The following is a 23971-nucleotide window of genomic DNA, read 5'->3' on the forward strand; positions in this document are numbered from 1 at the left end:
CACTTATATTAAACATTGAATTTCGTCAAAATGATATAGGAACAGAATTTGTATTTTAACTTTTTAAAAGTCCACTAAAAGAAGAAAAAATCTGCATATTTTGTTTTGCTTGAGATAGTTTTGTTTCTCCTTTGGAAAACCATTGCATATCCTCTGAATAATGACTTAGTTTGTGTGGTACCAGTGGAGGATATAGCTGTTAACTCAGTTAATTTAGTATCCGCAAAAAACACTCTATCATGATAGAATGTTAAGTCATAAAGAAGCAAGATGACTGGTAATCATCTTCTATCTTGACAAATTTAGCTTATTTTTTTTCTGTTGAACCAAGTAATTTACAGAAAATTATTAGTATTTGGGCTCCTTTTCTTTATTTTTTTCTTTTATAAAAATAAAGCTTATTTAATTTGAGAGAGAGAGAATTCCAAGCAGCCTCCGCACTGTCAGTGCATAGCTGATGCGGGGCTCCTGATCTGAACCGAAATCAAGAGTCTGAAGCTTAACCAACTGAGCCACCCAGGCTCCACGACGTCAATTTCTTATTGTTTAGAGCAAAGGTCCAGCTTGGTGGACCAAGTTGGTTGCTCCCTGAAATTACCTGACAAGCCTTAAAACCCTCAGAGATACTGATGGAACTGGTTTGAAGTATACAGCCAAGACTGAAAGTCACTGGTTTAGCATAAAGGCAGGCTGGGACATATAGGTCTGAGTTCTATTACTGGGAAATATCGGTGTTCCTCTTTCCACGTCATTCTGCAAAAACCCATTTAAGTAAATGATTTCAGGTTCCTTGCTACACTCGGTTGTGCAAACACTTACGGTGCTTAAACAATCTTGGCATTACAGAATTTGGGGGAGGTGACATTTGAAAGCTCCCAAGAGGAAAGAACCTCTAGAGTTCTTTTAGCTTGGTCTCTCAAGGCCAGGAATTTATACATTTATTGATACTTATTGTCTGCAGGACTGAGTCAATGGAGAGTCAGTTTAGTGACTCAAGATGATTTAAATTTAATAACTTCATTTTTCACTTTCCCTTAGGTTTTAGAATACATTTTGGTACTTTTTGGGGGAAATGGCATATTTTAGAATTTTGTGCTTATCAAAATATATAAAAGAAATCTTTACCAGACCTGAATTTTCAAGGAAGTGCCAAAGCCATTTCCAGTTTCTCTTACAAAAAAAAAAAAAGTGTTTAAGTGAATACTTTATAATATATGTTATATATAATAATATAAATATAAATTATAATGCAGTAACTACTTAGCATGCTACCTAACAGCATTGGTTTTGCAGGGTGTGGATTTGGAGGCAGTATCTCTGGAGACTTGATGATTTGTGCTAGGTTATGCTGGGGGAGGATAGGAGGGTGCTAGGAGAGAACATGATTTTAGTCACCAGCTAGCTGTGTGGTCTTGGGCAAATCAAATGTTAATTATGTGATAAGGTGGTTGGACTAGACAGTTTCTAAATTGCTTTTTGCCTCTAACAACCTGTAATCTATAACATGCTAAAAATGGTATGAGATCTCTTGTATTTTCTGTTAATCTGCATTATATAACCTAATAGCTCTGGGAATCATCAGTTGCTGGGTGTTTGAATTTGGAAAACTACAAAGTTTTCTGTTGAATGATTCACAGCTTTTAAATTGTTTTCTGGATGAAGGATTTTATTAAATTATTCTCATGGGACTGCACTATCAATACTCATAATCAATACTCATAATGTCCTGTGCTCTCCTTGTGTGTCAGTGAGAGGTCAGTGATGTGTATCAATATTTCTTTGCAGTGGGACTGCTTCCACCTCAAAACATACACATCTCTGATGAATGGTATACGAGATTCAGAGTATCCTGGGATCCTTCACCCTCTCCGGTTCTTGGATATAAAATTGTGTATAAGCCAGTGGGTAAGGAAGCACCTTTATTACCGTACAAATACATTGAAGAGTTTTTTGTTTATGAGGGAGCCTTTACTGCATCCTCGGTGATTAGATTCTCTTGATAGTTTGGTTGTCACATCAAGTCCTCTCCTACTAGGGGCAATATTTTTGGAAATAGTGTTCTAAGCCAATAGTCTCAAGTGTCATTGTTACTAGGGCTGTAGATGGGATCATTGCATGATTATAAAGTTTGGCCTGGTTCATACAAGGACACAAATGGAATCTGTGTTCAGACATTGTATATGTTATGATTGTGAAATAATGCTGATTTAATCAATATAAACTGTGTTTTCCCATTATGTCAAGGGCGTATGCACGCTAGTTTATTCTTGACAAGCTTCCTTTCAACTTCCCATTAACATTTACACCCAAATGGATATCACCTTGATTAAATGATTTGCTATCTCTGTTTCTATGTTCTGTCTATATGCTTAGCAAAGTGGAAGAAAAATGTTCTACGTACCAAATTTGCTAGGGTATCACTCATGCACCCAGAAAGGGTGTGAGCTATGAAAAATAAAGGAGAGAGGGCAAGAGAAAGGAAATGTGAGCTTTAAGAGAGAGAGAGCTTAAAGGTGGAGGAGGTGTTGGTAATTGAGGACCTTCAGGAACAAAAGTCATGGAATGAGAATCAAGATGGAATTTCTTATTTTTTAATGTTTATTTTTGAGAGAAAGGGAGTGAGCAGCAGAGGTGCAGAGAGAGAGTGTTTGGACAGAAGATCCAAAGTGGGCTCTGTGCTAACAGCAGAAAACCTGAGCGGGGCTCGAACTCACAGACTGTGAAGTCATAACCTGAGCCAAAGTCGGAGCTCAGCTGACCAAGCCACCAGGCCCTCCCCAAGATGGAATTTCTTAAGTTATCTTTACAACAAATTGGAAAAATGTTAACTGAGCACCTACTATGTGCAAAGCACTATGCTGCCAAAGTGGGGCTTAGAGAAGAGGCTTGAGGGTCTAGGGTAGGCTTGATTGTGTGATTGGATTTATTCATTAAAGGAACATTGATTACAAATCTACTACATTCTAGGTACTGTGCTGTGTATGCTTTGATTATAAGAGCATCAGTCTCTGCTTATAGTTTTGTATTCACCATATAATGAAGCATGTGCTACAAGGAGCAGGTGCATAAGGGGCTGTGGAATTAATGGTGTTCCTACCATCATTTGAGTATAAGTTATTTGATTTTAAGGAAAATTTGAGACTAGTGGTGGCATATTTCTATGTATTTTTGTGATTGTTCTTACAGGTTCCAATGAGCCCATGGAAGCTTTTGTTGGAGAAATGACATCATATACGTTACACAATCTCAATCCCAGCACCACCTATGATGTGAATGTTTATGCTCAGTATGATTCTGGACTCAGTGTCCCCCTGACGGATCAAGGCACTACATGTGAGTCACATATCTTTTCATGGTTGTAAGAAAAAGTGTAGTACAAGTTGCCAGGTCGGCCTGTTCTAATTTCATTTCCTCTTAACATATGCATGTTTCCTCAGCATTAAGGAGGTGGCCCTTTTTTGTCCAGCCACCCAAATATATAAGCAGTATAATTGAGTATACAAAAATGTATGTGATCTTTTTATTTCTCATAAAATATGTTTTGAATTTTGAAAGATAAAAATTATAGAAATTATGAGTTTTATCCATGAATTATCTGTAAAATTAGATTTGGAATGCTATGTAGGCTTTTTGTTGACATATGTGATGTTAAAACATATATTACCTTAATGACTTGGTTTGATTGAAAGTTTTCATAGAAATGCCATGATTAATGAGTTGGCCCAAAGATAGATTTTGTTGTCACCAAATAGTAAATAACTATTTAAGGACTCAGAAGATAGGCTTTTAGAAAAATTTCTTATTATTTTACATGAGATGTCATGGTTCTTTGTAGTGTCCGGAGGGAGTACATGGAATTTCTTTCCCTTGAGGACAAGTGATAGAACGGGAGGTCTGTTTTAGCTGTACCACATTTTCCTGTATGTTTCCTGTATGTTTCTTACAAGGAAACATACTAAGAACATAGGCATGTTTTTCAACCACAGTGGAAGTTTTAAAATTGCATTTTGATTAAAAGTATGTTTTTTTGTCTTTATTTGAGAAGTAAATCTGTTTTTTACTTTTTTTTTTGTAGTGTATTTAAATGTGACAGATCTGAAAACTTATCAGGTCGGGTGGGATACATTCTGTGTTAGATGGTCACCTCACCGGGCAGCCACCTCCTACAGGCTCAAACTAAGCCCTGCAGATGGTACGTGTGCTAAAAGAAAAAAAAAGAAAAAAAAAGAAAAAGAAAAAACAGGGACTGGAGTACACAGTAGCAACATTTTAAATTTCAGTATTGGAGATGCTATTTTGTCTAGCAAATGATATATAAAAATGTCTTCACATATATTTGATAGTGACACTGGCATTTTCCTTTGTTGTTATAATCAGGAACCAGAGGACAAGAAATTACCGTGCGTGGATCAGAAACCAGTCACTGCTTCACTGGTCTTTCACCAGAAACTGATTATGGCGTCACTGTATTTGTGCAGACACCAAATCTTGAGGGACCCGGAGTCTCTGTCAAAGAGCATACCAGTAAGTTTTTGAGTAATCTGAAAGTCTCTGTAAGGTGTGAGAATAGACTGTTCTACATGTGGGAGACCCTGGTGGCTCCTGTGTAGACACTTCTCCCTATGGGCAACAGTAATGATTGGAATGATGGCAGATTTGTGAAGAACTCTGTGGCTGGTTCAGAACTTTTATCTATAGCAAATCCATGTTGTCCCTGTTACAGAGTTGGTGTTATTTTAAGGGAAGGGCTACAGGAGGGAGATACGGCTTTCGCTGGTGGTAAGAAGGTGAATAGGAACCCATATTAGTGACCTTTATGCATTTGACCTTATTTGAAGGCCTTTCATCTACGGTTTGAATTGTGGTTTTGCTTTCTGCAGCTGTTGTCAATGTTTGAATGACTACCAATGATACCAAATTTGGATACAATAGAATTTCTAGTATGTCAGTGCCAATGAGACTTGATTTGTTATCTAGGACTTACATTGCTCTTAAAATGTACTTCCTATGATATGAAATTTGCACAGGTTATGTTCTTCTAATTACTATTTTTCAATTCTAGCTGTAAAACCAACAGAAGCCCCTACGGAGCCACCCACACCTCCTCCGCCTCCCACAATTCCACCAGCCCGGGAAGGTAAGTACAGCTTGTTAGGCAGTACATTCAGCTGATAGGGATTCATAGCCTTCTTGTTTATGTAGCCTAGAAGCTACTTCCAGCTGCTATAGGCTATTTCTGATTTATCATTCTTGCTGAAGAGTTTTTAGATTAAAAAAAAAATAAAAAGATTACCAGTAATTGTTCTTCTCCCACTCTGGCGGGAGTGTGAATGAACTCAGTCATAAACTATAGCTCTTCAGTTTGAACTCTGTTTCCTTGATTTTGCAGATTAATGTCCAGGGATACTTTGCATTGCCCGTAGTCACATGGTGGCCATTTCTTTTTCCTGGCTGCTGGCATCAATAGAGACTGTGAACCTTTTTGGCTGTATCTTCAACCTACCCCTGGGGCCTTTGGCTTTGGAATTTCCGGTTTCTGCCCTGGATTGCACAAAGCTAAAAAAATGTTCATTCACTGCAGTTTTGAGACATAATTGTCACTTGCCATGTACTGGAAAAAGGACATAGTGAGCTAATAGGACTGATCTCTCATTAATTTGGGGCACTTCTCAGTGTTTTATCAGATTACGTTTAAGCTAATTGCTTTATTCTTTCCCCATGTTTCTGTTTCTTTCTAGCACTTAACTGAATGAATCTCAGATTTTACAAGTGTTTTGCTTTTGTCTTAGACAGCTCTAGAATGCTACAACTTTATTAAACCTATTAGAGAAGTAAAATAAAAAAATTTAAAGTGTATTCTTATACGATAAAATAATAATATTATAAGGTAAAATAATAATGAGTTTATTTAGGCGGTTGAAAGAAATTCAATAAAAAACCTTGTCCTAAAATATATTAAAATTTTGGGGAGTACCTGGATGGCTCAGTCAGTTCAGCATCTGACTTTGGCTTAGGTCATGATCTCATGGTTCGTGAGTGAGTTCAAGCCCCATGTCAGGCTCTGTGCTGATGGCTCGGAGGCTGGAGCCTGCTTTGGATTCTGGGTCTCCCTTTCTCTCTGCCTCTCCCCCACTCACATTGTCTCTCTCTCAAAAGCAAATAAACATAAAAATAAAATATATTAAATAATTAATTTTTTTTCTTAATAGAGGTGTTTTGTTTGTTTATTTGTTTGATTTGGAGAAAGAGAGTGTGAGCAGGGAAGGGGCAAAAGGAGAGGGAGAGAAAATTCCACAAAGGCTCCGTGCTAAGCACAGAGCCCAACACACGGCTGGATCCTATGACTGTGAGGGCATTACCTGAGCTGAAATCAAGAGTTAGAGGCTTGATGGACTGAGCCCTTCAGGTGCCCTAGACCTTTCTTTGTAAAGCAGTCATAGCAAAGTTGAACTGAAATACACAGAGTTCCCATATATAACCTGCCCTCCAAACACATAGCCTCCCTCAGTATCAATATCGAGCACCAGAGTGGTGCCTTTGTTACCATGAGTCTACGCTGACACCTCATTTTCATCCATAGTCAACAGTTTATGTGAGCCTCACTCTTGGTACCATATATTCTACATGTTAAGTTTTTATATATTAAAATTTTGATGTTTTAACCCCCCAGGTGTGAAATTCAAATCAAAGACAATTTATTCCTTCCCTTCCCTCACTCTGTGTAATTCTAGTAGCCTAATTTAAAATGAAAAGACACCTAATTTGAACAAAATCTTTGATAATCATATACAAAACCTCCAGACCCATTGATGGATATTCTTAAGTTCTGGACAGTGTTGCTTTTCATTTGATTTTGGCCTCATCTGTTGTTGGAAACCACTTGAAAAGTTCCACAAGGAAAGAGTGTATATTTGCATAATGGATCTAAGCAGATGGAGTAATTCTAGAGCAGAAATTAAGGGCCAATTAGTCTAGTGCTTCTCAGACTTTATTCTGCATGTTAATCATCAGTGTATCTTGTTGTTAATCTGGTTCAGGTCTGAGGTAGGGCCCAGGATTCTGCATTTCTAAGACGCTCCCAGGAGTTGCTGCTACTTTGAGTAGGGGGTGTTAAGCTACATTTCTCAGCTTTGTAACTTCATTTGAGTGGAAGGACTCATGAGAATTGGGGGTTTCTCTGTTTTTTCCCCCAGTATGCAAAGGGGCGAAGGCAGATATTGTATTCTTGACTGATGCCTCCTGGAGTATCGGGGATGATAATTTTAACAAAGTTGTAAAATTCATCTTCAATACTGTGGGAGCCTTTGATGAAATAAGTCCTGCTGGAATTCAGGTGGGTGCCATTTCAAAGATGGCTATTCATTTGCAAGGTTTTGCTATTTCCTTTGAATTTCTCTCTTTCAGTAGAAAGGCTCTTCTGTGTAAACTATGTTTTTACTTCTGTTATTTACTGTTTTTCTTTACACATGTATTTTTGGGAAGGAGTTGGTTGTAAATGACAAATAGACAAATGAACCCTCCTGTAGGTATTCACTTGGCTAGGTGATACTGCTTTTGGGGAATTTAGGGCATTCTGACTCTGACTTCCTGCTCAAGTCTTCCTACGATAATACATTTCCATAAAAGGTCATCTAATGTACGGGAAATTAAATGCATTGTGATTGTCACTCCCTGTTAAGACAGAGGACATAAAAGGTCATCTAATGTTCAGGAAATTAAATGCATTGTGATTGTCAATCCCTGTTAAGACAGAGGACTCAGTGATGAGCAATGACTGGATGGGCGTGCGGCATTTCATACTTCATCACCGTGGCATCTTTGATTATGAAAATAAGAGATTTTGACATAAGCCACACATAAGTTCATAAACAAATTGTGTCTTCTTTTATGGAATATACTAAATTTAAAATCCCCAAATAATCCTGTGAACATTTTTCCAACCCAAGAAGAGTAAAAAATTCAAGCTAGTTATAGTCTTAATTTAATGTTTCAGCAACTAAGCCATTTTTTTCATCCATTCAGACACTGATATTTCTAATAAAAAGTAAAAAATAACTATTGTGCCATCTACTTTACATACATGATTATCAGTCCTTAACACGACTTTGGAAAGTAAGGATAGTTACCTCCATTTTACTGATACGGAAACCAAAGCTCAGAGAAGTGCAGAACTTCCCGTATGTCAAATCCAAGGCAGAGCTGGGATTTGAGCCTATTGAATTCTGACTGTAAAGCCTGTACTCTCTCTAGTAAATCACACTGCTACTAAGTTTGTGGTGAGTGCTGATTATTAGCACACATGCAACATTTTAATATTAACATGAAGAATGGATGCCATTAGTGAGAAGAAGCAGTTGGCTGAGGACCAATTGCTTAGCCAACATTTGAGTTCAAGATGGTGTGTCCTCATTTCTAATCCTGGGACCTCACTCTTCCCTAGCTTTGCCCATCTCTTCCTGTATCCTAGAGCAAGGATGTGAACACCATATGAATATAACATATTTATAATGTTAATATCAATTATTGGCAATTTCATTGAAGATTGGAAATTAGTAAATTTAATGAGACAATAGTAGTCAGTGTTATAGCATTAGCTATAAAGAGTTTATTATTATAAGTTGTCAAATCTAGGATATTTCTTTTCCCCACCCAACAGCAAGAGGAGCCACTGGAAAATTGAAATATAGAAAAAGGTGTCTTAACCTCACCACCAACTGCATTCCTTTTCAGGTCTCATTTGTGCAGTACAGTGACGAAGTCAAGTCTGAGTTCAAGCTGAACACGTACAATGACAAGGCCCAAGCCCTTGGGGCCCTCCAGAATATTAGGTACAGAGGAGGAAACACAAGAACAGGTACAGTCAATCAACTGTGAACATAGACCTTTACTCTCCAAAGCATTTGGAGTGGTAGAACGGGGTGTACGACCCCATTCTAATATTCAGATTCTTCTCAGTTGAGTGTGGCATTTGGATAGTTTTCACTGAGGTGACACTGAAATGTTCTATGCCATACTCTATAGGCAAGGCTCTCACGTTTATCAAGGAGAAGGTCTTGACCTGGGAGAGCGGCATGAGAAAGAATGTTCCCAAGGTGCTGGTTGTGGTCACAGATGGTCGGTCACAGGATGAGGTCAAGAAGGCAGCTTTGGTCATCCAGCAGTCAGGTAAGCACAGGCATGAATTTGATGCCTAGTGAGTGCGCTCATTATTTTAACGGTTTTACATGTTCAGGAGTGATTGCACATGATGGAATTGCTGATTTTACTTTATTGTTTCTGTTTTACTCTGGATTCCATACCCTTGAAATGTTAGTTTATATTTCATTTATGGATGGTTTTGTAAGTGCTCAAAAATGACAGGGTGTATATACATCTTTGTGTAAGATGTGACTCGGGGTATGTAAAAGAGCAAACCTAATTTCCCCATCATGGCTGGAAGGCTATGGAATGCAATAATGGAATGGTCCCGGAGCAGGCTTCCTACCACAGCAGAAGTGAATTTTGATGCCGGTTCCCTGTGCCAGGAGAAACATAGGGAAGCCTTTAGCTTTAGCACATCCTTGCAGATGCAGCAGACCCAATGCAGATTGCTGATAGGAGGAGGAGGAAGACATCTTTGAGGAAGACCTTGACAATCAAGTATCCTGAGAACCTCTTGGCAACACCGTCCTTTGGATTCATTATTTAGGATTACTAGAGATGAGATTAGATATCACCAGTACCTGTACTGATGCCCTCCACACCCCCAAATCACAACTCCCAGGCAGAGTCCAAGTCCAAGGCAGAGAGAATTATATTTTGTGCATGATCTACTGTAATAAATTTACAAAGTACTTTGTTATATGGAATTTGTCATCTGCACATACATAATTCTTTGCCTAAAAGCATGAGTCATGATCAGTGCTAAGTCATGCTGTCTTCTTTCAATACAAATTGTTCTTTGTACTGACTTTTTAAAAAAAAAATAAGTTATTGCCTTTATTTTTTTAAGTTTATTTATTTTGAGAAAGAGAGAGAGAGAGAGAGAGAGAATGAGTGGAGGAGGGACAGAGAGAGAGGGAGAGACAGAATCCCAAGCAAGTTCCACACTGTCAGCACAGGGCCTGATGTGGGGCTCAAACCCACAAACTGTGAGATCATGACCTGAGCCTAAATCACGAGTCGAACATTTAAGTGACTGAGCCACCCAGGCTCCCCAGTTATTGACTTCACATCATGCACTTTGAGCAGATATCTACATATTTTGGGCTTTTGGCTGATTTAAGTTTGGGTTGATGCATACTTGCTCAAGTTACCTTATTTATATCTCACTAATTTCTTATATAGTCAATTTTTTTTCTACTCTCAAGTTAAGCTTTTGGAGTGAAGTCTTTGTTTATTTGTGCTACCTCAATAAGTGAAAGTTTATTCCCACAGGGAATTATAGATTCCATTTTAAGAGTAGCCAGAGTGCTGCCTTTGAGCCTGAAATTGTTGAGAAAATCAGTTTCAAGAACTCAGATTTTAAAATGAGCCCATTCTTGGTTTCTGAGTTAGATAAGCTTATAGTGTTAATGGTGCCTAAGAGAACTGTCGAATGGGTGGGTATATTAGGACTATGGATCTCTGGAAGGAAACGTGCACCACATCAAGTCTTTCTGCTGTTAAGATGTGTGCCTTTTAATTGTTTGGATTTTATTTTAGGAAACCCAATTAATTGAGTTTTCTAAGACAGAAAATAAGAAGACCTGGAAAAAGTTCATATTCATTCAAGAGAGTTTATCAATTAAAAGGACTTGCTGCATATACTGAGAACATACACCGTCATTTCTGAAAAGTTTTATTTTGAACTGCTTAATAAAGGATAGAAAAGGGGACGTGTAATTCATTCTATAAACTCTCCTCTACAGGGTTCAGTGTCTTTGTAGTTGGCGTGGCTGATGTTGATTACAATGAGCTTGCCAACATTGCCAGCAAACCGAGCGAACGGCACGTGTTCATTGTGGATGACTTTGAATCTTTTGAGAAGATTGAGGACAACCTCATCACATTTGTCTGTGAGACGGCCACTTCAAGTAAGTCATGGTCCAGATGTATCCACAATTTCACCTATTTTGGAAGAAAATGACTTAGTGGACAGTGGTCTGTCCTGTATAGGATCAGGTCTGTGGGTAAATAGATTCGGGGAAATCACTTGGGAACCTGATGAATCATTGTTCCTATTGAGATCATGCTAAATGTGTGTTTGTCAGAGGTCCGCTTTTAGCCTTGAGGATGTAATATTCCTTGTATGGAAATGAAGTGTTTTAACATATCCTTTTCCCACCGTCCCAATGCTGTGACGTTTGAGTAAATTAATCTTCAGCTTAGAAATGCATTTATAGAAGAATTTCTGTGAGATGAAGGTTTTCCCTATTAGTAATCAATTGGTATTTGTTCTGTCAACATCTGTGCTTCAGAGGAGCAAGGAAAACACTGACATTTGCGTGTGCACTCCGTAGAAATTCTCTCAGTTCTCGTTTGCTTTTTTTGGGTGTAGATTTTTCTTGTTTTTGCCAAGACTTCAATGAACTTGAAGCTTTGCAAATACAGCGAAGGACCAAAGATCAATTATTTAAGTCAATTTATCCTCTTCCCCATCCATAAGCCCCTATTCTAGTATTAGACCCTTGGTCCCTGGGAGGGCTTCTCTTCACAAGTGTTATATCTCTCCTTCTTAAACATTACTAAAACCTTAGAGATCTGCAGTAGTGAACAATAATCGGGGTTTACTCTCCTAACTCATGCCAAAGCTCAGAATGGAATTGCCCAGCGGAGGAGCTTAGTGGGTCTGGAGGTACTGCTGCCTCTCTTGCAGTGCAGGGGGTCCTGAAAGCCACCCTCTGGGATCGCTGGCTCTAGGGTCCCAGGGTGCCGCACACTCGTCACTGCTGTATGATGTCTAGTAGCCGACATGGGGCTCGACATTTGGCAGACGGCTGAATAGGGACAAACTCCTCCTGCCTTTGCCTCAATCTAAAAACCCCTGGGGAGAAGAGTTCTTTATCTATTGAAAAACATCTGAAAATTTCCCCCTTTAATTTTATTTTGCTATTTGTAAAAAGACTGTAAAATTCCCACTTGGACTGCAGGATTTTCAGAAAACATTGATTATATCACTTAGCACTGTAATTTCTCCTACACAAAGGAAGTCTGTATGAAATCACTTATAAAGGGTTAGACTGGTGTTATTTTTTGTAAATGAACGAACACTTCCATGATTTGGTATATGTACATAGGTGCTTTGTGTGCGCGTATAATGTTTGTTTATCATGTCGGTGAATCGTACTCAGAAAGCGCTCTATGTTGCAGGTTGTCCTCTCATTTATTTGGACGGCTACACCTCACCGGGTAAGCATTTATACCCTTTGACTAATTTATTTCCAGATTTGAGCAACAGCATAATTAAAATGACCTCATTTCAATATTTTCTTTTCTTTCTGGTGTAAAGGTTTTAAGATGCTCGAAGCATACAACTTGACAGAAAAGAATTTTGCTTCTGTACCAGGAGTCTCTTTGGAGTCGGGGTCTTTCCCCAGCTACTCAGCATACAAGCTTCAGAAGAATGCCTTTGTGAATCAGCCTACAGTGTAAGTGTGATAATGAGGACGTTCTTTCTCTTATACTGACACTTTTTTTTTTCAGTTCTCAGAATTTTTGCTGACTTCTTAAAATCTAGAAACTTTAGAATTGTCAGAAATCTCCTCATGGATGACTTAGCTTTGTTTCTTTAAATACAGTCGGTTTAAGTGTCTTCCCTATCGGGTCATACAGGAGACTAGGACTCAAGCCTCACTATTCTCACACCCAAGAATCTCATCCTGGTTTTGTAGCATTATGGAAAATGGATCTTTTAGGATTTAAGACTAGGATTGTAGATGTAAGGCTTCTTCTCAGGGAGGCTGTTTAAACAGGAAGGCAACTAATGATTTTGAACATTTCTCCCTGTGGTGCAGAGGGACTGAATGGAATAAATGCAGAATGAGAGCCGACATTCTTTTTAATGTTTCAGATCTCCAGAAGATGAAATACTGTGGCAGTTTTGCCTGTCCAAGATCAGACAGGCAGCGGTTAGTTTTTATTGGCCAATGCTCTGGCAATCTGTTGGGTAGCTCTAGCTGTTGTTATTTTACTCATGAAAGTTGGCACCTGGGAATCATAACTAAAATATGTATTTTTTTATTCATTAGAATTAAAACACTTTAATGTTGAAAATATGTGTTTGGCAACTTATGGGGAGACAAGAACAAGAAGAAATAAAGTCTTTAGAAACTTAGGACAGGGTCAGAAAATGATGTCTGAGATTTGAAATGCTCTCGGAAAGCTGATGGAAAATTCAGACTGAAACCAATGCTAATTTCTTTCAAGAAAGCACAGATCATATTGTTGTAGTTTGACCGCATTGTAAGTTCCTAACTCTTTTATGGTTAACCATGATGGTTCGCAGTTTTAGGTTTGTCAGTGAATCTTAATACCCAGTGTTTAACTTTCAGTCACCACAAGGTATGATTCCTACATTTAACTTATGACAGCCCATTGTGTTCTCAAGAGTCAGGACTGTGGCTGAAAGAAGGAAGCATAAATGCAACTACATTTTTTTCATAAGCACTCACTAACTGATGGAGAAACATGGACTGGGTGAGAGATGATGTATTAATATGGAGAAGATATTAGTTTTAACATGGAATATTATGGAGATAGGAGGCTTTTGCACAGAGGAAAGGCATCATGTCAGCTTGCCGAGAATATACGTTTTAAGAAGCAGGGCAAATGTTGTGTTCCAGAAGTACCCAGTGGTTGGTACTAGGATGGGAAACCTTAAGAGACAATCTGTGCCCTCTGTCAGTATTTGTGGAGGAACAGCTTCTTTTCTGCCCAAGAGTTGATAATTAAAGCCTTTTAACTACCTTCAGGAAGAAAGTATTATTAAATGGTCTCACACAGAAAACCATCAATCCTGCTTCAAAGATTCCCCCAGAAGAATGACTGACTCAACTCTGGAAGAGCACATGGGACCACATTTTTTGTCTAATAGCCTTAGAGCCAAGAAGCATTTCCTTTAATTGAATCACATCCTTTATCATCACTAAACGTTTACACATGTACATGGCCTTAACATTCATTACTGGTTTTATTTTTGGGAACATGTGAGCTTCTGGAGATTATGTGATATATTTGATTTCAAGGGAGGAATTTGGAAGTGTAAAAACTATCAGAGATAGGGAAGGAGAAATTAAAACATTAAGCCGTATTACTCATGTTCTCATTCCCCTGACATTGGAAATTAAGCATATTTAGCAAGATTCATTTTCTTTAAATTAGATGCACAAATACAATGTCTATCACTCTACAACCATAATGTAATTTTATAATCATATTTGTGTCTAGAAAAAATTAACAGTAGGATACTAACAGTTATTAATAGTAGGATGAAAGACCATTGGGCAATTTCCCAGACTTTTGTGACCTTAGCAGGTTGTAAATAATCTGCTTACATGATAGATCTTTAGTGGTTTTACTTTTGATGTGTTTCCTAAATTTTTCCTCTTCTAATATGTAGCCAGCTTATTATGACTGGCTTCTCAATACTACTGATAATGTCTTTATTGTACAAAGATTTAAAGTATTCTCTGTTTGTGGTGAGAAATCCTCATTATTAATTAATCAATTGTTTTATCCAACAGAGATCTACACCCAAATGGACTCCCTTCTTCATACACAATTATATTATTGTTCAGACTTCTCCCAGAAACTCCCAGTGATCCTTTTGCCATTTGGCAAATCACAGATAGAGACTACAAACCACAAGTTGGAGTGATTGCAGATCGTAAGGATTTTTATCTTATTTTAAGGCACATGCATACTACTTTTGATTATGAGTTCTCTTTCTTTTTCTTTAAAAACCTACAGAATATATATAATTACTTGATATATACTTTTATGTTTAAAAATACAACATATTGTATGTTTAATCTCGACTGAAATTATTGCATATTTTAGAAATCTCTCCAACAAGAATTATTTGTTAATATTTTCCACATGAAGTACACCAGGGATGTGATTTAATAACAATCATGTGTTGGTTACAGCTTCTAGCAAGACATTATCGTTCTTTAACAAGGATACAAGAGGTGAGGTGCAAACTATTACATTTGACACAGATGAAGTGAAGACATTATTTTATGGAAGTTTTCACAAGGTAAAAACATAAAATATCTGCTTTTTTATAGAAAAAGAATATGATTTAAAAATTCAAACTAATTAATTATTTATTAAAAAGTCATGTTATATTGGTAGAAACATAGCTATATCTTCTAAAAACAAGATCTTATTTTAGGGAATTTGATTAATTCAAGAATACTTAAAATTAAACAGTAATTCTACTAATGAGATAATTACTATTAACATGATGATATATTTTCAGTGCTAATATCTTTTCAAACTTTGAGTCATGTCATGTATGTAGTTTTGCATGCCCATTTTTTCTACCTACCATTTTATTGTGAACCTTTATGTCATTTCATTCCAAAAGCTTAATTTTTGTGAATAGTATTTTAATTGATAAAATAATTCTTTTATAGAGCACAGTAAGCTGCTGCTTCTTGTTTATTGAGGAGTTACAAACATGTTAGTCCAAAAGTTATGATTATTCACTAAAATAATTAATATAAATAACTATGAGATTAGCTTTTGCATGAACACATCATGAATTCTCTAAAAAATATTAGAAGTTCTAAGATACATTCTTAGGGGACTGTCTATTCTTGTTGACCTTCATCAAAATTTTTTTGTATGTCAACATTAGAGGATAATACAGACTTTATCAAATTTCTAAAGGACGATTAATTGACAAATAAGTACTACAGTTGGGAGCATTAGAAATAAAAGAGCCATCTAGGTTCGAATGGGCTTTTTACCGGTATTCTTTCATCCTCCTGAGTTAACAGGAGGAATACCACTTGTGCAACAGTATGGCACTCAGAATATTAGTCCTCATGCATAAGAGACAAATATTTTCGGTACAGTCTGATTCTCAAGTAAAAACTGAACTTTCCTGTACTTGAGTAGGTTAGCTAGATTTCTTGCAAATTCTCTTCCTGAGAGTCTTGGTTTCTTTCCAGAATGTTTTTCTTATCGATGAATCACTCTTGCTAAAGATGGCAAGGGACTCCCCTCGTGGAGCTCAAAGTAGCTTCAGTGTGCACATTAGTGAGAAACAAAACAACAATGAAGGAAAAACAAAGATCTCTGAGTATATTGGCATATCTACTTCCATGACGAAGTACAGTAAAATAAGTGCCTCACTGTGAAAGAAAATTCTAGTTTGACAAATATTATTAGCTTCAACCGCTCCTTATCTGATAATAGATGTTGAATTTGGCCAAATTCTTATGAACTTTTTTGGCTCATTGATACATCTATTAAACTTACATTTGAGTAGTTGCTAAAAAGAACTATTTTATTTTTCCTTCCATACCACTGAAGATATTAGAAATTTATGAACCAACTGATAACCACTTAAAACACTATTATGTTTAAATTTCCAACTCTCACCAAATACTTCATTCTACCCTTTTTAAAAAAATGCAGTATTTTGTGCAGAGACCTATAGTGACAGTTATTAATTACAAATCAAGATAATTTTTTGTGTGTTCTCAGGTTTTATATAATGCCTCTTTTCTTTTTTCCTCCTGACAAGCTCTCTTGTCTCCTCAAATCTCTACCTTTTTTTCTAATCAGACCTTTCTTTTTTTTAGTTTCTCCTCTAAGTTTTCACTATGCTCTTTTTTCCTCCCCCACTCACCCCATTTCCTCACCCCATTCTTTTAACCTATTCTTATTTATCTCATCAATTCAAGTGCTAAGTTCAGTCACTATTGTATGTTTACATTCTTTACTGATCCAAAGATTCAAATACTTTTCTGTCATTTTCCATCTAATTTGGGAATTGAAGTTCTTCAGTCTTTTGGATGAGAATGAGTGGTACTCTGATAGCAGGAAATTAATGAAAATATCATGTAGGAGGCTCTTGGGAGAGAATGGGCATAGGCTAAAAGAGCTTAAGTAAGGAATGGCAGACAGCAATTGCTTTTTAAGGATTCTCTCGACACATTTTTGTGTCTCCCTTCCAAGTGAGAAGTTTCTCATAAGGAAAAAACTGGAATAGATGAAAAATAAAGATTTAGGGAATGGTAGGGTTTGGAAAGGGAGATGAGTTGATAAGGGTGTTCCTATTTCTTTCTACTTTTCTATGACCAAAAATGTTTCACAGCTGGGAAATAAGCCCTAAATACTTGGACAGTGTTCTACAGATGAAGAACCCACTCTGAAATGTTATTATGCCTGTGTTTAAAATGTGATGAAAAGTACTGAAAAGATAGTAGCAAAATATGCTTCTCTCATGATGTTGACTGGCAATTGGAATAATTTTATAACAAATTAAACGTTTTGACTTTGAAATAATTTTGGGGGGTACTATGATTTTTCAAAATACTTTGTGTATGTTTTCCTTTGAGATTGTTCACACAAGAGCCAAAAAGTAGGTTTTAGTTCTTATCCCAAGAACTAAATTATCCCAAGATAATAAATACCTTGGGAATGCTTAGATGGTGTTCTTGAATTCAATATTAGATGATTGTTCTGGGGACATTTAAAGTTAATTTTTAGTTAGCTATGTATCACTTTTATATAAAAGCAATCAATATGTATTTCACATTTAGAACTTAATAGATGCACTAAATTAATGTTTTAGTACTATTCTATGTTGGAAAAATATTCACTGTTTAAAAACATTGCTAGAGACTGTCCTTATGCTTATTGACTCAAAGCATTTAAGGGGATTTCTTTTCCTTTTAATTTGGAGTCAAACTTTTCAAAGTAATCATCAAGTGCCTACATGAGCATTTGTGCTGTGATAAGTGGAAACTATGAGCATGACTATAAACTCAAAGATTGCCTGCAGCCATTCTTTACATTGTTGAAATACAAATGTTTTATTAATTATCTGCACTAATAGATTTAAATTCTGAGTGTCCTCAATATCAGGTAAGAAATAAATCAACATAAGATTCTTTCCTTATAAGGAAATTGAATCTTATAGCTATTGATTTCCAGAACTGAATCTGTGTAGAAGATGGTACTAGTTCTTTTTGACTGAAATTAGGGAATAACAAATTAAAATTTGGATTTAGCAAATCAGTGAAAGACATTTGAGGATCCTTTTTACTGAGTATAATAATACATTAATGCTTTATTAACTTGTATTTGAATAGTTCTTTATAGTTAATGGGATCATCTCATCTACTAATTATCTCTGATCATCTCAGAATGAGTACATAGGGGACAGTGGACAGTTATGCATGTATATGTGGATGAAGTCTCATTTAATTTGATGTTTTTCATAAATGACATTGACATTGCAACCTGGTTCTTAGGATTTTAGTCCAAGACTTGATTTGGGATAAAAATAATATAAAGAACATATTTGTCTACTTGTGATTTGAAATATTCAGAAATCAGCCAAGTTTTGGGGGCTAGAAACTTTATAATGGAAATAAATGATTTTTTTAGGTTCATATTGTAGTGACCTCAAAAAGTGTTAAGATTTACATCGACTGCTATGAAATTATAGAAAAAGACCTCAAGGAAGCTGGAAATATCACAACTGATGGTTATGAAATCCTTGGAAAACTTATTAAAGGAGAGAGGAAATCAGCCACAGTAAGTAACACGTTTTATTTTTCTTGGTACTTTGCGTTAAGATTGAAATAGCATTTTTAAAATAATCAGTGGGTTTTTTTTTTCCTGTGGGTTTTAAATTGTCAAATTTTTTGGTCAGATTGAAACATTGCGAAAGTTACATTGAGAAAATATACTGCTGACAGAACATAATAATGTGCTTTACTACTAGAGACAAAATAAGATGTCAAGACCACAGAGAACATCAATGTAGTCATCTTGAAACAAGATCAAATTGGAGAGTAGAACACAAAGAGTTGCCAGGGTAATCAGTGAAATCTAAAAGAACTCATAATTTGTTCTTCAAAGATACCAGTTGTTAACACAAATTTGTACAATCAAGACATTAGGCATTTGTAGCTTGATGATACAGACACAAACAGTGACTGTCATAGAGCCCATGCTGTCTCAGAGAAGAGTCATCATCTGTCTGTCTCAGAATGAAGATCAGTGTAGGAGACGGCCAACTGACTGCATTACTCACAATTTGCACTGGCTCAAGTTTGAGGCGGGAGCATGCCAACCATATTTATAATGCTGTCTAGTAATAAAATTTTAAATTTAGAGTTGTCACTGTATCAGGCTAATTAAGCTCATATTTAATGTCAATCAATAATAATATTATTCTATAAGCAAGATTAGGGGCACCTGGATGACTCAGTTGGTTAAGCATCTGACTCTTGATTTTGGCTCAGGTCATGATCTCAGGGTCATGGGATCAAGTCCTGAGTCGGGCTCCATGCTGAGCGTGGAGCCTGCATAATATTCTCTCTCGCTCTCTCTGTCCATTTCCCCTCTAAAAAAAATAAAATCAAGGTTAACATCTTTGGCTTATTTTTTAAAAAATCTCATTTATTTAATTTAGCTTTATTCCACAGACAGGATTTTATTCTCCTAGATTCACAAGTGAAATTTTTATTCTGCAGTAAAGAAACCATTAGTGCAAACAAAATAATGTGATTAACATCCAGACTTTTAATTTAATTAAAATTAAAAATTTTTTAGGATTAATAGAATACTCAATATGCTTAATCTTTTAAATCAATAATGATAGTAGTGATGATTACTAAGATTTATCAAGCACTTAGCATGTACCTATTTATTTTTTTAATTGAGATATAGGTGGCACATAATGTTATATTACTTCCAAGTGTGCAACAGTGATTCAACAAGTTTATACATAGACTTTTTATTGAATATTGGATTGTTTCTTTAAGTAGAACAATTATAACAAGTTTATAAAAGGGTGGCTATATCTAAGCAGACTTTTCCTTTTTATGAAAAGAGTTTTACTTTTTAAATATGGAAAGATAGAAAGTATATACTATATTGAAATAGTTAAGCTGAATCATCAAAGTTATTAATCAGTCCCAGGAAGAATTTATGAAAAGAAAACATCAATTTTAGAATAAATGAGGGATGTTATTTTTAATGTTATTTCTCTATGAAGGTGGACTTTTAAAAGTTGATTTACATGTATGTAGTCTTCCAATTCTTAATTAAGTATGCTCTTAATTCTTAATTAGAGAAATTAATGTTCTCTTAAAAACAAAACAAAACTCAATCAAGCATTTTATTTTAGCTGAGGAAGTGAATCAGATGTGGGAATTTCACATATATATATTTTGTTTTAACATCTCCTTCTCTTAGGCATAGGTTTTTATGTTCTTCCTGTATGAAGTAAGGATCACATTGCCCTCAAGGGTTTGAACTCTTGAGAGAGTCTTTGTGAGAAACTGGCAAAGGTTAAAATGTGGAAATGTTAGTATGAAATGGTTTTCATGCATCTTTAGCGGATGTTGCTGTTGGTTGTTTGCAGTTCCAGATTCAGAATTTTGATATTGTATGCAGTCCGGTGTGGACCAGTAGAGACAGATGCTGTGATATTCCCTCTAGGGTAAGTAAGATGGAATGGAATCATTGTCGTGGTCTTAATAGTCCTCCTGGAATAAGGGATGTGGATGCAGATGGTCTGGGAGAGGAAGTAGCACTCAGCACCTGAATCTCCAGGACGGGGCCCAGGGACACGCACGATGTGCATGCTCATCAGCTACCACAGCTCAGGCCAATGACCCCCTCCTTTAAAAGCCAGGAATACACAAGACCACATCTGGAAATTCCTTCTAACAGCCAGGGTGGTTACGTGTAGCTGGAGAAGATATATCAGGGCGTTTGATATATCTGCTTATTACAAAGTCCTCCTATTGCTTGTAAAATATTAGCATTTTACAGAATAAAAAACATCACCTCTGTGGATATCTAAGACGTATGGTAGACTTAACCGTATTACTTTATGAGATGATGGTTTTATTTCATTGTAGCTACAAAGTTGAATGTAATGATGGAGTGGACACTTTTGGCAAGCAATGAGCTACATACATCCACAGGATCAATGTGTAGTACTTCTTCAACAAATACTTATTGAACACCTATTCTATGTGCTTGGATTACAGCAATGAAAAGTGAATACTCTAGTGGAAGGGAAGGAGAGGGAAAGAATTAACAAGTAGATATATGCTGCATTACAGAGTAGAAAGTCTTATGACGAAAAACAAATCAGGGTGAAGGGATAGAGAGCCAGGTGAGCACCATTGGTCTCTCAGTGATAAGGTGAGGTTTAAGCAGAGACCTGGTGAAGTCAGGGAGTGGACAATATGGATGATGGAGAAACACCATTCCAGTCAGAGGAGACTGTCCATGCATAGGTCCTAAGACCACAGAGTGCCCTAAATATCTGAGAAATATTAAGTAGGTCAGTATGGCTGGAGTAAAGTGAATGGGCAGGGCAGTTGCAGGCAATGAGATGGGCAAGGTGGTCCTGGTTTGCAGAATGTGTAAGGCCTTGTAGGCCGTGGAAAGGATTTTAGATTTTACTCTGAAGGAAAGGGGCATTGATACCTGAGATACTCAGCACTTCTCTGATACTGGATTAGAGAAAACCGTATTGAATTACCGGTGGTCTCTGTGGTGGTTTTGTAAACATTTCTTCGTTATATAAGGTTTCCTAAAATAAAACATACAGACATAAGAAGGACCAAAGCAAGATTCAACGTAAGACTATTTGCAATGATAAATACAAATTATTTCTTCCAGTTGAGAAACAGGTTTCCTTGTGTATAAAGGACAAATGGGGGTGGAGGATTGGAAGTCATTTTAGTCTCAATTCCTAGGTAAATATTCTTTTCAAAATTTCAGAGAGATGAAGCAAAATGCCCTGCTCTTCCAAATGCTTGCACGTGTACACAGGACAGCGTTGGACCTCCCGGTCCACCAGGCCCTGCGGTAAGGAGCCCACAATAGTCCTTCTAGTCTTCCCTCTTCAATCTTTGGAGCGATCATCTTTTTGCCAGTACGTAGTGCATAAAATGCTTCCAGCCATCTGCTTTTCTGGGACAGAGCAAGTTAAATTGCAGGCCATTTTTTTGTGGTATGTTTTGAGATCCAGAATGGAATAGATCAAGAAGAAAATTTGAACACATTTGGACACATTTCTTCAGTCACGCAGGAATGAATGATATCGGCTAGTATTTGACAGCTATTTCCTTAGAGATGTGAATCTTGGTTTCCATCTGTAATCCCGTGATTTTGAAAATTTCTTAACATCTCCCGAAAGCTTCTTCGATGTATGCTATGAAGCTACGGATGAGAGGCTGATCCAAGAACAACTTGTTTAGAACCTAGGATATGTGTGCCTTATGTAGCAGATACATGATAAGAATAACATACAAGTAGGGAAATTGACATATGTGATGATACTATAAGCTCTGGGTGAAAGTATTGGAATAACTTGAGTAGGAAGTCTGTGACAAGTTCTATTAATGGGGGAGGGGCACAAAAGATTACAGTGATAGATTTCACTAATCAATGTGGAACCCCTTGATTCAGGTAATCCAGCATCTGACCTGGGCTGGTTTTGTGGGATGAAAGTTACACCTCTAAGCCTTTTTTAAGAAAATGATTAATTAATGTAGGAATATTTCAGAGATTCTCAGAACACCAAATTTTATTGTACTTAGGTCACAGCAAATAATATAAATTGATTTTAGGTTAATTACAAACCAGCTCCTCTCATATAGGATAAATGTCACTGGAATTACTATCATTTATTTTTTATTAACAGTGACTTATCTGATTTATATTTGTAATAATAAAATTATATCCTGGATGTAACTTAGATGTTTTTGAGAAGTAAGGATTTTTTTTGTAAGATAACATTATTGGATGTCATTATCATATTTATTCCTCTATGTTCAGTGAACCCTGATTTCCAGTTACTAAACTACATATTCTGAGATTCTGAAAGATTCAAGATACTCCTCTTTTTGCATATTATTTTCACTGAAGAATGCACCATATAATTCCAAACAAGTTTCTCCTTGCTGTATTTAAGTAATGCTTGGTTTTTCTAGGAAACTTGAAATACATTTCACAATTTGCTAATGATTAAGAAAAGTTCAGAATGTGGAAGTGAGGCACTTAAAATGTACAAAGTTATGAAAGTCTCTTTCCCCACATATTTGTGTGATATGTAAAATTCACTTCAATATATTGTCAGTAACTATAGAAGTATCGATTGCCTGGAGAACACTCCTTGATTTGATTTCTGTATGTCACCTTCTCCCTACTTTCCTCATTTTCACCTTAAAATGTGTTCTTACTATGTATTTTAGGGAGGACCTGGTGCTAAAGGCCCCAGAGGTGAAAGAGGTATCAGTGGGGCAGTTGTAAGTATATTTTATGATGCCTTTAAGTTTTCATGTTGAAATATGATTGTTCAAATTTCCACTAAGGGGATGTGTGACCTAGAGCTTGTTAGTTCAAGTTTAATTACCTCTGTCTTGTCTTTGGATGTCAAGATCATGGATTAGACTAGCCAGGGAAAGAAATATCTGAGGCATCTTACTGCTGTAGGACTTACGTATAGGAAATCAGAAGAACTTCAGGGTTCTGCTACAACATGGAGAAATAGAGCAGGTAATCCAGTCATCAGGAGATCCAGGGTCCCACTGGAAAGCCGGGGATGGCTGGGAGCAGTTCTGCTGCTCTTTTTTTTCACCCGTCTCAGAGAGGGAGCTGAGGGTATGTGTTCAGTGGGGGTCACTGGCCCCTTTCTACCAGGTCCATACTTGTCTTCCATAAAATAACTCAAGCTTAATAGTGCAATATATTATGAAGATGATGTATACTTTTAGTCATGATATTACTAATGAGAAGC

The 23971-nt window shown here is 36.6% G+C and overlaps 1 protein-coding gene across 4 annotated transcripts in view; it reads left to right on the forward strand.

Annotated features, from left to right (window-relative positions):
* COL12A1 (collagen type XII alpha 1 chain) overlaps positions 1-23971 on the forward strand; it is a 117497-nt gene that overhangs the window by 76970 nt on the left and 16556 nt on the right. For all 4 annotated transcript variants that reach the window (XM_039245789.1, XM_039245791.1, XM_039245792.1 and 1 more), the window contains 17 exons: positions 1786-1905; positions 3187-3333; positions 4076-4192; positions 4378-4524; positions 5063-5137; positions 7194-7333; positions 8731-8854; positions 9022-9165; positions 10890-11054; positions 12331-12369; positions 12470-12608; positions 14703-14845; positions 15108-15217; positions 18589-18738; positions 20576-20653; positions 21952-22038; positions 23427-23480. In XM_039245789.1, the coding sequence (XP_039101720.1) occupies positions 1786-1905; positions 3187-3333; positions 4076-4192; positions 4378-4524; positions 5063-5137; positions 7194-7333; positions 8731-8854; positions 9022-9165; positions 10890-11054; positions 12331-12369; positions 12470-12608; positions 14703-14845; positions 15108-15217; positions 18589-18738; positions 20576-20653; positions 21952-22038; positions 23427-23480 (1979 nt within the window). The remainder of the gene's footprint in view (positions 1-1785; positions 1906-3186; positions 3334-4075; positions 4193-4377; positions 4525-5062; positions 5138-7193; positions 7334-8730; positions 8855-9021; positions 9166-10889; positions 11055-12330; positions 12370-12469; positions 12609-14702; positions 14846-15107; positions 15218-18588; positions 18739-20575; positions 20654-21951; positions 22039-23426; positions 23481-23971) is intronic.

The sequence above is a fragment of the Hyaena hyaena genome, unplaced genomic scaffold (assembly GCF_003009895.1).
Source record: "Hyaena hyaena isolate Hyena2069 unplaced genomic scaffold, ASM300989v1 scaffold_270, whole genome shotgun sequence".
NCBI classification, from domain to species: domain Eukaryota; kingdom Metazoa; phylum Chordata; class Mammalia; order Carnivora; family Hyaenidae; genus Hyaena; species Hyaena hyaena.